The sequence below is a fragment of the Ammodytes marinus genome, assembly GCF_949987685.1.
Source record: "Ammodytes marinus genome assembly, chromosome: 19".
Lineage (NCBI taxonomy): Eukaryota > Metazoa > Chordata > Actinopteri > Uranoscopiformes > Ammodytidae > Ammodytes > Ammodytes marinus.
In genome coordinates, this window is record NC_137223.1 from 22,012,565 (window position 1) to 22,029,958 (window position 17,394).

Below are 17,394 nucleotides of genomic sequence, written 5' to 3' on the forward strand. Positions count from 1 at the left end.
AGAGAACCGCAAAGCTGGTGCAGTGTGCGTGTGCGTGCGTGTGTGTGTATGCGTGTGCATGCGTGTGTGTGTGTGTGTGTGTGTGTGTGTGTGTGTGTGTGCGTGCGTGTGAGACAGTGAGTGAGTGTGCATACGATGTGTGTGTGTGTGTGTGTGTGTGTGTGTGTGTGTGTGTGTGTGTGTGTGTGTGTGTGTGTGTGCATACGATGTGTGTGTGTGTGTGTGTGTGTGTGTGTGTGTGTGTGTGTGTGTGTGTGTGTATTTGAGTGACATTAATTGAGTTTGACAGCAGTCAGGTTTCAAAAAGAAAGACTCCTGCTTTTCACAGCCCAGATGACAGGAGGGCATCACTGTCAAATATACAGTAAAACAGCAACCGAAGCGCACAAAGCACTTGTTCTTCGCGACTTACCGGTACACATTAACAACCAGTAGGGGTGTGTGCAATTTGAGGATATTAGACCATGAAAAATTTTAATATTTCCCCCGATCCGTTTTTACATAGAGGTCATTTGCATTTGATAATTGTTTTGCAGTTCCACGTTACATACTTAAAAAAGGTTTATTTATTTATTTATTTATTATTAAAACCGGCATTCTGTAATTCATTAAGTACATTTTTTTAATACTTGGATGGCTATCCATTTATAATATCCAATATGGAGGGCAAGCTAGCAAAAAAAATTCAAAACAAACATGTCACCGTTTCCTAACAGAGTTCCTACAAGTCATCCCATCTTTGGAGCTCCTCTCTCACGGACTGATACTAAATACATGTCGAGGGGCCGGAGATTAAAGTTCTGAACGTTCAAAAGCTACAACATCATCAGTTCAAACTGCCAGAACCTGGTGCCAAATGGCTCCGATGTCATGCCAGAAAAAAACTGTGGCCCTAATCGTTTTAAACATTACGATGCGTTCGCAGCTCAGATGAACTAGGTATCCTTGTAAGTTTGTACAGCAGAACATTGGAAAGCAGCCCGGAAGAAAAAACCACAGCGATCCACATCCACAGCGTCAGGCATTGGGTTGCAGACTAAAGTGACAATGAGCCGCACTAAATGACAGCTGGTGTTAATGTAACTCCCATAGACATTACACAGACTTAAATTAAGATTCCTTCAACCTAACCAAGTCATTTTTTAAAGGTAATATATATATATTGATCAAAAGGAGCTTAAAAGTTGTGTTGACTATTTAAATTGTTAAAGCTCAGAGGCGAGAAATCATCCACACACACTGACTTTATCGTATCCCTCTCTCTGTTGTATAATAACAGTGTAGAGGGTAGAATAGAATAAACATTGCATTACAACTGATTAAATGCATCAAAACAGATGGAAATAATTCAAATTGAAGTAGTAAGCCACGAATGAGCCAATCCGCACCTTCCGTTGAGTTGATAGACTGAATATAACATACCATTGAGTACCTTTACTAACTAAAGTAAAATACATAAAAGAGTATGTTCAGAAGACAAGGACCTGTTCAGGTTTGGGTTCCAGCTCAATCCAATCACTGATTACTTCCTTGTGTGTGGTTGATGGTGCTAATCAATATCACCCAATGGCGTCTTTGGAATGCAAACTTGGAACAAGGACTGTCAAAACCCTCTGAAGAACGTGTTGAGAAAGTAATGTTATGGACCACATCTTAAAACGTACCAGGAACTTTTTTGCCATTATTTAGTCAACGTATGTTTTGAAAAATGAGTAAAAGAGAAAAGACTTAAAGTCCCTGATTTAGATAATACACTGATGTTAATTTGTATCCGTGTACAAGACTCACAAATATGCTACTGAATACACACACATCCAAATGATTATTTAGGTTGACTGAGAAACTGCCATGGATAAAATGACATACAATTAAGAGTTTGTCAATGTTCTCGCCGGAATACTTTTCTTGTGCTACGCGTATTAAGAGAAACTTTAGTCAAGAAGTACTTTGGTCAACTTTGGAAAACACTTGAACCTTAAATCACAAAACAAGCTACACAAGAGAAACCAGAATGTTGCCCCCGTTATCATTTGAAATAACTAATCCATGCAGAAACAAACAGAGCAATGAATCACTGTGTTTGTCAGTTACACACCTCTGTCCTGACTCCCTTTCTCTCAGAGCTAGTCATCCATTGAATAACATTACAGGGCCATGCAATTCAACTCTTTCTGGTCCTTCACTCACCCCTATAACCGGCTCACACACTCCCCATTCTCCCGTTATCAGCCGTTCTGCCTCTCTCTCTCTCTCTGTGTGTCTCCTGTGTGAGTGTGTGAAGAGACAGCTAGCAGCAGGAGGCCACACCCAGCACCATGTTGATCAGATTAGAGGGCAAGACTGACTGCCATAACCCTAGACCTCTACGTTTACTCTCCTCTCATTTCCTCGTTCGTTCTCTTCCTTCCCCCCCCCCACACAATCCGTCCCAAACCAGACTTCTCTCCTCCCCCTTTTTCCTTCCCTTCATCTCTCGCTCTGCCTGCCAACTCCAAACCTCATCTTCTCCTCCCTAGTTACAAGAACGCCCGCTTTCTTTCTTTCTTTCTTTCTTTCTTTCTTTCTTTCTTTCTTTCTTTCTTTCTTTCTTTCTTTCTTTCACAAGCTTGAGAAAATCGAGTGGAGTGAGGTTGAAAAAGAAGAATCACAAAACTGGTCATAATGGCTTTCATTTGTGTCAAGTCACGGCCCGATTTTATACAGACCTAATATACGTATGGCATTTCTTTTAAAAAGGGCCCAACATACTTGCCGTGTGACGTCCACAGGCTTATAAGTTAGCGGTCTGTGCACGTGTAGTTTCATTCATACTCCAAAACAAGGCTTGCGCCGGTCTGCTAGAGTTTTGTGGTCCACACATGCGCACTTAGCCTGTGGCCACACGGCCGATGGAAGTTAAAGGCGGGGTAAGCGATTCAGAAGAAGGTGTGTTGACAAAATCACTTTGTCAAATCAGTGAATAACTCCTCACAATCTGCTTCCTGTCTGTTAGTGTGCTGAAAAAAAGCTAGTGCTAATACACAGCCTAGGCTCTGTAAACTGGTATGTAAACAAAGGAAATGTAAACAACTTTGGGGCCTACTTTGTTTATATTCTCCAGAATCGCTTACCACACCTTTAATACCACGCTGTAGCAACACACAAGTGAGAAACCCATCACCAGAATGAACGAGACGAAAGTGCAATAAGTGACTGCAGAAAATTGATATCTGTCTGTATTAGCTTACAATATTGCTTTGTTGTATGATTTTCTTCTTCATATTCTTCTAACACCACTAACTGGACAGGAGTGTGGAGCAACAGATTGAAATACTAGAGCATTGCGCATCTGTGGCACTTTCCACAACAACAGAGGTTACCAATTTTGAGTCTCATGGAAGGATGACCATTTTTACGTCACGCATTCCAGAACTTTAATCCACGGTAGCATGGACGCGCAGAATATAAAAAAAAGCCTTTCAGAAAAGAAGACCTTCTCCTTGTCCCCTCACCCAGACTTGAGTCGGCCCCTCATCATGGCGGCGGGCTCTCTCTTCCCTCCCTGGTCGAACATCGGATCCACGAATTTAAAGACGTGAGCGGAACCGAACTGGAGGGTGGAACCGGAACGCAGAACCGTGGTCTCCGTGACGCGCTGCCCATCCACGAAGGTGTCAGCGTCGGGGCCGTGCGGCGTGACGGTTACCATGCCTTCAGTGTGCATCAGGTTACAGTGGTGAGGCAGGATCCCCGGACCGAGCAGCTAGACACAAACACAGAGAGGTACATCAGCCACAAACACACTATACACACCGATAGGGAAAATAACTATATTTAAAGCTCAATCCAGAACTAATTTGAGAAGCCAATTTTCAGAACTTACTGAAAATGTCTAAACTGTAGTTTGATTGATGCAACGTGTATGTGTAAGCAGACAGTAAAAATAGATGTTTCACAAAAGCTTTTTCAAGCAACTCAACTATTGGTAGCATTGCATTTCACAGATGATTGTCAATAGCATACTGTAGAATCAAGATAAACTAGCGTGACCCTAAGAGAAGCTGAATATCAGAGCTTTCTTTTCCATATGTATCAGAAACTGTTTTCAGGAATATGTCCAAAAAAACTCTACCTTCTTTCAAGAAAGGAAGTTAATATAGTTTATATTTTCAAAGATAAAAAAAACAAGGAGAATTCATATTTCAGTTTGACTTTAAACTATTGTTTTTTGTGATGTATTCACCTGTATAGCGCCGTCGTCTGTGCAGTCCGAGCCGACCTCAGTGATGCTGTGCTGAAGCCGGTACAGCTTTGGTTTGTCCCGCGAGTCAGAACCGTCTACACACACACACACACAGGACGGTGCTCACGATAAATATAATTTCAAGACAAGAACTACTTGTACACGAATACATGTTCAACGTCACACACTCATTGACAGCATAGAATCGATCCATACATTCAATAAGAAGGATTCTGTAAAAATACTCTATTACTTGGCTATACACTGCTAATGTGGCAAACAATGTGGATGGCTGATCAAAGAGAGATTATTGATTATAAGCAATCAGGAGTTTAGTAAAAGCAAAGGAGCGTATTAGTTCACCAAAGAAAAATGGGGTTGCACACTGGTCGCTATTTGAGGGGGGAAAATATTCTGGGACAAATGAATGGGAATCAGAAAAACCTCAGAACCAACTTCTAAAAATAATACAGAAAAAAAAATGGAGAGAAAGCTAATATCACAAGGCTAAGAAGACAGCTCGGCCTTCCACAGTAATGTTGTGAGGTTTGAGGAAGAAACTGGCAAACTTGGATTTCCCAGAACTCACTTCTATAAATGGTGCATTGAATTAAAATAGATATGAACTTTGGTGTTCCGTGTACTGAATGAACAATTTAACTATAACTGGCAAAACAAATTCATGTCAAGTTTAGTATTACTTTGGGACAATAGAAGGCTTTTTAGAAGGTTTTTGCAAATTTTTCTTCAGTGCAATATGCAAAATCGAATTCAAAGGGATATTTATGGGAAATTCCCATATTTGTTTATTTGCTGAAAGTTTCGATAGAAGAAGACCGATACCACTTTGATGTCTGTACAATAATATGAAGCTAAAACTAGCAGCAGGTTGGCTCATATTGCTGAGTATAGGTGGATTTTGTTATCTGGGCTAAATGCTTCCCCACCGTGTCCAGTGCTTATGCTAAACTAAGCTACAGGCTATAGCATTTACCATACATAAAGTTCTAATTTTTCCTTTATTTCAAAGAGTCCTTGACAGACAAGAGTGGTCTAAAAAATTCTCACCAAGCTCTTAGCAAGAAAGTTAATTCAACTTTTGCTTTTAACTACCAAATAAAATAATAAAAAATCTTTAATCTAAATTCCTAAACGCTACATTTGTTTATTGAGGAGCCTATGCAGTAATCCTACTAAGGACTACAGGAACAACACAGACACACACAACATAGAGGAGTGGGTGGGGGTGTGTGTGTGTTCGATCACTATCACTATCAGCTAAGTGGGGAGTAAGGGGTCACTGCACCTTCCAAAACAATCCCATCAGCCATTGCAACAGACACAGACGTTGGTGTGGTGGATTTATTTTACCTTCGTGGTGCCGATAGGCGTAGTAGGCATAGTGATTCCCTCGCCCTAGGCAAACAGGCAGGCAGGTGCGCAGGTAGAAGGACACATGCACAAGGCCACACACACACGCACGCACGCACGCACACACACACACACACACACCATGCCATAAGAAGGTGGGGAAGAAAACAGACACATAGCAGAGGGTGAAAATGCAGCAAGGAGGAAAAATGCAGCATTACCATGTTAACCCATTAATTGCATGGATGCGCACACACACACACACACCCACACCCACTCACTCATATGGAATATTTTAGAGGGCCTTTCACTGTCTAAATTTATAGATGTATATATTATGCAATTATTTGAAAGATATATTAAGATTAATATTAATATAAATAATATGGTACAATTATTACAAATAACTATTGCTTTAAAGAAAAACACAATCTGGCTAATACAAACCTCATTGCTTTTGACAGACATGAGGGCGAGCATATAATGACAGCTTTTGCCTTATACACACACTTATCTTTGCCACTGCACTGATCTTATTAATACACACTCACACACACAGACCCAGCACCTATTAGTTAGAGAGAAACCAAACTAATTCCCTGGATGATGAAGTAGACTTGTTAGTATATTTATTTATATTTCCAGGACCAGACCCACTGGTTTCCCGATAACACTCGAGCCCTAACAGTTCAAACCAGTGCGCGGTGCTGGGAGGTGTTATGGTTACCATCAGGCACCGATAGGTTAATGGCAGGAGGCATATGACAGACAGACAGACAGAGAGAGAGAGAGGAGGCAGAGGAGAGAGAGAGGGATCAGTAGCAGTAAAACAAGCTGTTAGGGGCTGGAGAATGTCACATTCAGCAAGACTCAGGAAAGGGGCTGCTTCCCAAAAGGCTTCAATAGGTTATGCAGTTTTTTTTAATTATTATCAACAATAATGTTTCCATACTGGGGATCTTTACTGCATTCCAGGGGTTTAGTTGCAGCCACTTACCTTTTGTTCTTGTACTCCCAAGTCCCAATAACCTGACTAACTACTTCTAATTCAGACATTACCTGATATTTAAAATCGGCATCATTCTCATTACTGTATATCATGGATATGAATACATGTATGTTAGCTGATAACTGATTCAAGTGAAATAAGTGTAGCTAACACACAAGTAGTGCAACGGTAAACATGCTGCCATAAAAACACATCACTCTAGAAAGGTTAAGGAGGTAAATGATACATTGAACAAGTGCTTCATGTGTGGTTTATAATATAACTGCTACGACATTTGTTCTGGAAGCGCAAATGAATCAAAATGACGCTTTGCATTGCTTCAGTGTGTTGAATTTAGATCAGGCAGAGGTTACACACAGTATCATCCACAGGTAAATATAAATCTGTTCTCAGAGCTGTCTCTCCAATATATATTTCCGCGGTTCTTCAACCTCCCGCTGTGGCTTTAATATACTGAGGAAATCCTGTTCTGGCAGCAACAGAAACCATAGAAACAGCTGGGGTTCCATACTGAATCCACACTAGTCTCACTCACCTTAGCAGGGGAGAGGAAGACGGCCTCACATTTGAGTGGCAATAAATGTTATTTACTGCAGCTACATGGCCACTGGCTAGCATAGCGTTTTTTTTTATCAGAACAGCTGCTCCTGCTTCTACTATTACTACTGTTACAAGTACAACCGATGGATACTACGGCTTAGACATCACAGATTTAGCCAACTGCCTCGTCCCAATTTAGGATCAATTTTAGAGATTTGAAGATATGGAATTCTCGCGGGTGTGTTTGTGTGTGTGCGTGCGGGTGTGTGTGTGTGTGTTTGTGTGTGTGTGTCCGTGCGTGCGTGCGTGCGTGCGTGCATCTGTCTGTCTGTCTGTCTGTCTTGTGGTCCTACCTGGGCTCAACTCCACCAGGTACGGCAGTTTCTCCGGCGGCAGAGAGCTGCTGCTGCCATCCTTCCTCAACACGCCCTTATCTTCCACTTTCCGTCCCTTCCTCCCAACGTAGTCGGGCGGCCGCTTCTTCAACTGGAATACTAGCGACCCTGACACACAGAATAACACACATGTTAAGCACATTTCACTTGTACTTATATGGTCTGTCTATTCCTCCATTATGTTATATTGTATTTGTTTTGTATTGTTTTTGCATTTCTAAAGTGCACATTGATTTAAACATGCCTGTGTATCATGTAAAGCACTTTGTAATTGTCTACTTTAAAAAGTGCTATGTAAATTGGAATGTACTTACTTACTTAGTGGGACAGCATAGCTCAACACATCATAACAATTGTTAATTTTGCCCAATATCCAGATTTACTTTTAATATATCAAACAATGTATGTAGCAAATTTGGCGCTTTTATCACAAAAATTAACAGATGGTTAGCTATGTCCCCCGCTAACTGAAATGTTGTATTTTTCACCAAAATCATTGTCTATTCAATGATGGATATTTGAAAGTATTTACTACTAGGTCTATTTACACAGTTGTAATGACTGCGACGCAGCAGAAGGGGGCAGTAGCGACCAAGAAAAGATGAACAAAGTGTGAGAGTAGCCTGTAATGTAACAAAATGATATAATGTAGTGTGTGTGTGTGTGTGTGTGTGTGTGTGTGTGTGTGTGTGTGTGTGTGTGTGTGTGTGTGTGTGTGTGTGTGTGTGTGTGTGTGTGTGTGTGTGTGTGTGTGTGTGTGTGTGCGCGCGCACTGTGTCTACGAGCATGTTTCTGGGTGTGTTACCTCTATCAGCGGGCCAGTCCCTGAATATCTGCAGTGGACATTCTGCATCATCCAGAATGACGTCCTTGCCCGGTTTTTCATCTTGCTGCAAAGAAAACAATAAAAGACAACAGTCAGTCAGTCAGTGAAATCTCACCATTGACAGCGCCAAAGTTTTCGATGAAGCCCACTTAGAGATTTTGCTACTAATGTGATTTGCAGTTTGAAATCCCAAGCGACTTCCGATCACTGTCAAAAATAGCACAAAATAAGAAATCTTCCTAAACCGGACTATTGCATGATTCTCACGCATTATAAATGAATGTTTCTAAAATATGAATGTAAGTTTACGATTCTAATTATAGATCATGATTTATTTCCTTTGTTTACCACATCAGACTGTCTAAAATATATATGAGATTTTAACTGTGCTGTGTAATGTGTACTCAGTTGTTGTGTTGAAACATTAAGCAGTATGTGAACCTTGCTGTTATGAACGGCGCTGTTCTCCCATAGGTTTACTTTTCCTAATGAAGTTATGATGTTCTCAAGGCTTCATAAATATTGCAATTTGATTTGATTTCTTTAAAGAATAATAGCACCAGAGTTGTCTAATTTATCTTCATTCTGTTCAGCCCAATCTCAGTCAAAATCCCCTCCCCTCCCAAACGTAAACACACACGCTGACATTCTACTAACTGGAGTACTAGCGCTTATTTCTCATGCTCACTAACCTAATGGACTTTCCCTGTGCTCTAGTCTCATCAGCAAATTGCTAGAGACTGTCAACAGTGTGTGTGTGTGTGTGTGTGTGTGTGTGTGTGTGTGTGTGCGTGTGTGCGCGTGTGTGCGTGTGTGTGTGTGTATGCCTGTGTATTGGCTCTAGTAGTAGCAGTTATTTCATATGATTGGCTATTGCAAGAGCCTGTCCGAGGGAATAGATATGGGAGAGGCTGTAGGGAGGGCAGCCAAGTTCACTGTCACACAAACGTCACACACACACACAGCGAAAGAAACACACATACTGTATACGCAGACATGGAGCATCTGCTGCTGCTATAGCACTCACTCTGAAAGCAATTCAATTGCATTCCTCCCAAAGGTTTTACTGCCAAGTAGCATTCTGTTTCAATCTGCCAGTACTGTGAAGAGTGTCTGCATTTGTGTGTGAGTGTGTGTGTATACATGTATGTGTGTATGTGTGTGTGTGTGTGTGTGTGTGTGTGTGTGTGTGTGTGTGTGTGTGTGTGTGTGTGTGTGTGTGTGTGTGTGTGTGTGTGTGTGTGTGTGTGTGTGTGTGTGTGCGGTTGAGAGCATGTGTGAGTGTATGTGTCCTTGACCTTGGCTGTCCTCTGTAAAACCGCTAAGAAGGATGATGGAGGTGTTTATTGATGAGATAGCAAGACGCGTTCAGTGGAAAAGTAGGAGGGTGTAGGTGTTAAGCAGAAGGCAATGGTTGGCAGTAAACTCAAAAATAATATTGTAGTAAATTTGGTGTTTATCAAATAATGACAAATAGGGGACTGTGATCAAACATGAGCATACTCAATGTGACGATAACTTGGCTTATCTTTGACTGGAAGAAACCAAATCAGATGTTTACTATCTGAGAGGATGGGATGTGTTTTAAAGACACAGTGTGTAATATACTGAAGGTGTATTTTGGTGACATGTAGTGGTGATAGTTCTAGATTGTAACTCTGCTCCTATTCTGAGAATATACAGAAGCTACGGTGGCCTTCAAGGACAATAGTAGGATTAAACGGTGTCTTCCAATAAAAAGGTAAAGTTGCACTCCGGTGGCGTAGTGGATAGAGCGCGTACCATATTGGCTCCGGGCCTCCGTTGCAGTGGTCGTGGGTTCAAATCCAACCCGTGGACCTTTACTGCAGGTTACCCCCCCCCCCCCACCCCCCCATCTCTCTGTCTCTCCATTTCAACTCTGTACTATCTAATAAAAAGCTTGAAAATGCCCCAAAAAAAAAGGTAAAGTAGTAAGAGTAGTAATATAAGCGTTGTTACCCTGGCGATGCAGTACTCTCTGGGGTTCTCCTTCTCCAGCCCGTACTTCTCCAGCGCCTCCACCACAGCGAAGTCGGCCGTGTCGCGTGTGGAGAGCAGGATGGTTTTATACGGGATGTTGGGCTTCAGGCTGTCAGCGTATATCCGCAACGTGCCTCCTAAAGAATCAGTAGAACAAACACATTCTGTAAGCAACTGATAACAAATAGAAGGGCAGATCATTATTTACCTCACAGAAGGCAAAAAAAAAAAAAAAAAACATTTTGAGGGCCAATACAAAAACATTTTCAAACACAGATATACTATTGAAAACTATGCTCTTAAAACATTAACCATTTGACCCAAAAATGTCAAAAAATATTCTGTACTTTAAAAATTCTATTTTTTTTGTTTTTTTTATACATTTGGAGCACTAAAGGAAAACGTCATCCAAACCTAAATAAACTAGATGTATTATGCAAAATCATGATTTTTTTTAAAAGTGAAAACTCTAAATTAAAATGACTTTCACACTATTTAACTCCATTAACCAATCCACTGTAATCTGAATAAAAGCATATCAGTTCGTAACATACAGTATGGGACGTAAAAGATCCTAACACTTTACCGACCTGTATTACAACAGCTATATAGATAATAGTTTTTTTTCGTGATCTAGAAATCTGACGTTTTAACTTAAATTTTCCTCTAAAAATAAAAAAAGCACGAGATAGAATGGACCGTCTGTAGAGCTCATAAACTATATATATATATATAACGATCCACACTTTCTTCTATCCAGAGCGACACATAACCGTGTGACCGTGATGTGTCATCTAGAAATTATCACCTTCATAAAACCCACACGGGAGTCTTCAGCTAACCAAACAGCATTTTCAGAGGCATTACACCAAATGAGCTTGTTTAAAAGAGCACTTTCTGCTGCGAGTACGTCATTGTCCAACCACACACCATCCTGTCCCACTGTGTGTGTGTGTGTGTGTGTGTGTGTGTGTGTGTGTGTGTGTGTGTGTGTGTGTGTGTGTGTGTGTGTGTGTGTGTGTGTGTGTGTGTGTGTGTGTGTGTGTGTGTGTGTGTGTGTGTGTGTGTATGGACAGTGGTTAAAGCTCTTTTTAGAGTTGGTTCTTTGGTCCATCTGTCCGGCTGGTACAGTGATGAGGTAATGCCTGATGAGTCATACGCTGAACCAACCAGCGTGTTTGTTTTCATTCATTCAAAGTGTCCCTCTGTTTGTGTAAACATGGCAGTGTGACTCTCTAACACAACATACGGTCTTCTGTGGAACCAGCTGATGCAAACACAGCATGGAATAATCAGTGATGTACATGTAAAAGACATTTAATTAGACTTGTTTAGCATTTTTGATTCTTTATTCAGGCTCTATTTTAACTTTGTATAAGGACTACAGTTGTGATTATAGCTGCAGCACGCCTCTACCAGCTGTTTGTTCCAGCCCTCCTTGCAGATTTCTCAAGCCCTGTCACACTGGCTAGGGAGCAGCAGTGAACTGTGAGTTTCAAGTTGCTCTGCACATTTCCTCTGGTGTTCACATCAGGTTTTCCTTAAGCCACAGGACACTGTTCCAGCTCTGTCTTTGGCTGAGTGATTTCAGTTGTTCTCATTTGGAAAAGTATATTTTTGCAAGTGAGCACAAAAACACATTGATTTAAATAACTTAAAAGATCAGACACCAGGTGATTCTTAAACAAGGCCAGGCCATTGAGCCCAAGAGTTACATTTTTGCATCAACTTACAACATAATCCAAGTCCTATTTTTTTCAGACTGCCTAACTTTTTTTTGCCAAGGTGTTAGCAGGCAGTTTTTACTGAAACTTCACTCCGAAACATAAAGGTCTGGACTGGTGGAGTGTTACAGAGAACAAGTTCTCCGATATCCTCAGAGAAGGTATGGATCTTCTTATGAAGAGGTCATAAAGCTCTTCAATACTTCCAAAACTCATGACCAGGTGCCGCATCTGGAAAGTCATGCTTTAGGAAAAGTCTTACTTAGTTTCTGTTTCTCCATCCTGTCTTCCCAAAATTATTACATCTCAGACGCCCTTGGTTTTTGGTCTGCAGCAATACTAAACTATTACCCAATTGTGACGATGACGATGGCCTGATTATGTGACCAGAGCTCAAGCTGGCAGAAAAGGGTTTGATGCATGAGTAAAGTAAATAAGATGAGTCACTAGTTAAACAACAGTGCTTTGTTCACAAACACACACACACACACACAGACAGATACACACACACATACAGTGGGATAGGATGGTGTGTGTTCATACCTGAGTCGGGCCGTCCATCGTTGCTCATAAACTCCTGCATGCGCTTCTCCAGTTTCTGCTGGCGCCTTCTCTTCATCACCACCTCGGGGTTGGAGATGGTCCTGGTGAAGCTGGTCTCAGGCATGTCTTTGTAAACCTCGGCCGCCAGACGATTGTTTTCCCTAAAAACACACAGTGAGAGCGGTGAATTACAGGGGACAGAATAAATAGAGAGAAAAAAAGATGACAGATGGAGGAACAAAAAAGTCAAGGTTTAAAGTGAGTCACTGCAGGTCAAAACATTGTTTTTCAAGCACTGGTCAATTTTGAGATGTTCCTATATTTTGCTACTTACTATAAACAAACACCGTACAAACATCTTTTGAGCGGCCATTATCTCAACATTTGTTTCGTTCTCTGAAGCAGAAAATCTGGACTTCTAAAGAACTTACATCAACCAACCATAATAATTCTTTCTTAGCACGAATCTGAAGATTATTACACAAAAATGTATGAAAAAGTTATAATATAAAAAAGTTATTGTTTAAATGTAAGTTATGAACTGGCAAAGTCTTATGATCAATCAATAACTAATATCTATTTTTTTTTACCATATAATTGATCTGCAATGCCTCGCCTCAAATAACTTACTTCTTCTGTACTTTTCTTCGTATAAAAAACAGGAACCTCTCCAAGGGATGAGAGGACGTAAGGGAAGGACAGTAAGATGGATGACTGTGCGCATGTGAGTGTGTGTGTGTGTGTGTGTGTGTGTGTGTGTGTGTGTTCGTGTGTGCGTTTCTTACCCGTCCCCCATGTTGAGCGCCTGTTCGTCTCCATCGGGGATCCGTGCGGACTCTTTCTCTCTCTTCTTTTCCTTCTTCTTCTCCTTCTTGGACAAAGTTCTCTTGAAGTTCTGGATCACTCCGTCTTTCTCCTTCTCGGGGCCGTTACTCTGGGTCTTCTAGTCAAGAACGGAAGACAAGTTAATGAGGCCCTTAAAAGACACTAGTAGGAGAAAGCTGGCTACGCTTTGATATGATGTATGATTTCAAAATAAAGAAATAAATGAACAAAAGCTGACAAATGTTTCACAATCCTTCAAAGTTAAAGCCTATCAAGTTAATAATAATGACAGGCTGTTTAGTCTTGTTTCCTCAGTTATGATGTCCTTGTGAAAAATATTGACAAAATATATAAAAATCTATATATTTCAAACAATTTGGTGAAATAAATAAAATAACACAAAGAGAAAAAAAGGTATAACAACAAAAAAAATCTACAGCCAATTTGAACATAACAAACACCGTTTAGAAAAGGAAAAGAACGACGCATCGGCTTATCAAGAGGATGTTTGTCCAAAATGATATAACTGTAACAATAACTGTATTGCAAAATAATCCCGTATGAAACTCAAGTTGGTTTCCCTGAGCACATGATGGATGAATGAATGGGTGAGTCAGCTGAGTAAACCGACTGGTTGATAGTCAAACAGTCTAACACACACACAGACAGACAGACAGACACAGACACACACACACACACACACACACACACAGAGACAGACAGACGCAGACACAGACACACACACAGACAGACACACTCACACAGACAGACAGACAGATACAGACGGAGCAGCTGACCTTGGGCAGGATGTCGTTCTCGTTCTTCAGGACAAAGCGCCCTTCTCTGTCGTCTTTGTTCCAGTTGAGCTGAACCACCAGAGGCTTCTCGTCCAGGTCCAGCTGACGCTCTTCTAACACACACACACACACACACAGACACACAAGTTCATCTGCCAGTCAACTATCTACTGCATGCCAAATCATTATCGTTATTCACATTGGATCCTTAATTAAGGTAGCTACGAGGAATTTCACATTATTTTTTTAAAATTCTAGCGGCACCTTTGGACAAAAGCAGTAGTGCATTTGTTTAGGAAGCAACTAAAAAGGGAGATCACCAATGCATCACGACAAGGTAATGTATTTACTTAACCTTAATTGTATAAAATTAATAATGGTAATATAACAATAGTAAACTTTGATTTAGTTGGGAAACACATGATGTTCTGGTCTGCCTGCCGTAAATCGTTTTGTCTAAGTTCCCAACAACCTTTTTTTATTTATTAAATAGCATTATTTTCTCATTTGTTTTGCAGGTCATTTATGATCATCTGAGTAAAAATTTGACTGTTTCATAAAACATTTAAAAGCTTCTTATAGGAGGTTTAAATAGTTCATGGGGAAGGTCAACCATCGTTTCTGTCTCTCTCTGGCTATGGGACTCACCGCCACTGACATGGACCTCGTACAGGGAGTATTTTGGCGAGGAGAGCATCCTCATGTCTGGTCTGAACTTCTCTGCCAGCGTCTCGATCACGTCCTGCGTCGTCGCGGTGCTGGACACTCTGATGCACTTGGTGGCAAAGTTACCCGCCATCCGGTCCTGGAAGTAGAACCGCATCACGCCATGGAACTCCAAGTCCTGAGAGAGAGAGAGAGACAGAAAAATAACGTACATTTAGTGATGTGGACATTTTTTGATAATACGGTAAGTTGAAGCATAAGACGAGAGCAAAATGGAGAGTTTACTAGTGCCAACACAAAAATTCACTATCGTACTAACATTGATTATATGGTGTATGCGGAATGGGACAAGTTAAGACCAGCAGCAACGTTACTTTCTTGCACTGGGGCGAACCAAAGCTCTCAAACCAACTACTGCTCCAACAGCAGCTCGAGGACAAGGCCGTTATGCTGACCGTTAAAAGATTCATTCTGGGTTCCGTATATTTTTGACGCAAAGTCGCATTAGCCCGTTAGATCTCTTTGACTATTGTTGTTTTTACTGTTACGTTTCATACATTTTTACCCTTGGAAACCATTCAAATGAGGCTGTCTAACATCAGGGTTGTACCAGGATTCTGTCAGTGATGATATCACAAACAACATACATTTCCCAATGCTTTTTGTATCGGCTCGAAGTCAAACATTGCTGCTTTTTATACTTCAAGCATCTTCCCTGATGAATGTGTCATCTGTACTATGCAGTTATTTAAGCTCCAACACACTGTTGATACATCAAGGACCATTTTGCGATCGAATCATCGTCAGGTGAATCGTAATCTAATCGAATCGTGAGGCCCGTGCCAATACATACACACCTTTAAAATAGACAAGTGAATATGGATTGTATTAAACTTTAAAAGCGTGGTTTGTTTATTTCCAAAGGCAGCTGATTAAAAGGTGACACACACACACACACACGCACACACACGCACACACACACACACACACACACACACACACACACACACACACACACACACACACGCACACACACACACACACACACACACACACACACACACACAGTTCAGCAGTCTCTAGGCTGTCACGCGGGGAGAGAGAAGAATCACTGGCTGAGTTCCAGCGTGTCCTCAGCCTGTGTGACGAGTGACGACAGGCAGAGAAAGTTGTGGCGTCATCCCACTGACCCGCCTGTCAAACCACATACACCAACTGATGTGCACTGCAGCTGACTTCAACAACACAATGGTTTAGAAGGCAAGACAGCAGTGCTATACAACTTCTATACAACGGGTGGGCCAAGCTTTCATGATAGTGTCTAAATAACTGTCACGGAAATCGCTGTGTATCTGGTATTAATTGTAGGGTAAATAATCACATTGGGAAAATAGAGAGAATATATTGATAGACACTTCCAATGAATTGCTTTTATTCTTGAGTTTAAGGCAACTTTAGTTTTAAGGAAAGTCCCATTTCCCTTGTAATCGGAACCAAATGACATTGTTTCTGTGAAATGTCCTGGCCCGTAAAATATAGCGTCTCCATTTGTTGTATTAGGGTCTTGTCAAATTTATAGCAGATCATGATGCTGTTCCTTCCTAGGAATTGTCTCGCTCTCCGTCTGTCTCTCTCACTCTGTCTAACACACTCACAGTCTCTCTCTCTCACACACACACACACACACACACACACACAAACAGGAAATAAACAGGGTCAAACACAGCCGTAAATGATTGGTGTGAAATCAGCAGGCTGAAATTAACACCCGGGGCTGCATGTGAATGTGTAGCTACCAAATGTATTGCCTATATTGACATTTCCCCCCCTGCACTGAGACTACTATAGAAACAAGAATGTCTTAAACATACACACACCCAGGCCTGCTGCTATAATCGTATGTAACAGAATGCTGAAACAGCAAAGTGCAGCTTGCGGCCCTGTGTGTGAATATATGCATTGGTTAATGTTTAGCAGCGTAACTAGTGGCCTCGTGTTTCATTTTCAAGTGCTCATAAAAACAGTTATGGGAGCCTTAGATCTATGTGGGAGCTGTACAGACATTAGGAGGCTAGTGTGTGCTATTCCTCAAAATTACCAGGGGACATAATCTCGCTCTCAGCAAAAAAAAACGTAGTCTTAAACCGGACAGAAGCCGACCTGTAACACTGCAGTGAAGTAATATGGAAGCACAGTAACAGCAAAAGGATATGTAACTGTACAAACTATAGCTAAAAAAAACATCAGAATCATAATCAGAAATACTTCAATGTTGGTTCATTATAGTTGCTCCAATAAGGATAGAAATATATATAGAAAAAAGAAGTATGCAAGTGTGAACTAATATGTGTTATGCCTTAATATATAGCAGAACAATACTAATGTAACAAAAAGTAATATAAGAAGTAAATAAATGTGAATAGTGTTGCTTGGAAAAGTGCTATGTGTGTACTTTTCTTTCTTTCTTTCTTTCTT

At 41.0% G+C, this 17,394-nt stretch overlaps 1 protein-coding gene across 1 annotated transcript in view; it reads right to left on the reverse strand.

Moving 5' to 3' along the window:
* LOC307265996 (afadin-like) overlaps positions 1 to 17,394 on the reverse strand; it is a 97,704-nt gene that overhangs the window by 50,867 nt on the left and 29,443 nt on the right. Inside the window, 9 exon segments of the mRNA XM_080047857.1 lie at positions 3,492 to 3,742; positions 4,223 to 4,317; positions 7,496 to 7,645; positions 8,343 to 8,427; positions 10,344 to 10,501; positions 12,632 to 12,792; positions 13,417 to 13,574; positions 14,254 to 14,366; positions 14,902 to 15,097. Of these exon segments, the coding sequence (XP_079903983.1) occupies positions 3,492 to 3,742; positions 4,223 to 4,317; positions 7,496 to 7,645; positions 8,343 to 8,427; positions 10,344 to 10,501; positions 12,632 to 12,792; positions 13,417 to 13,574; positions 14,254 to 14,366; positions 14,902 to 15,097 (1,367 nt within the window).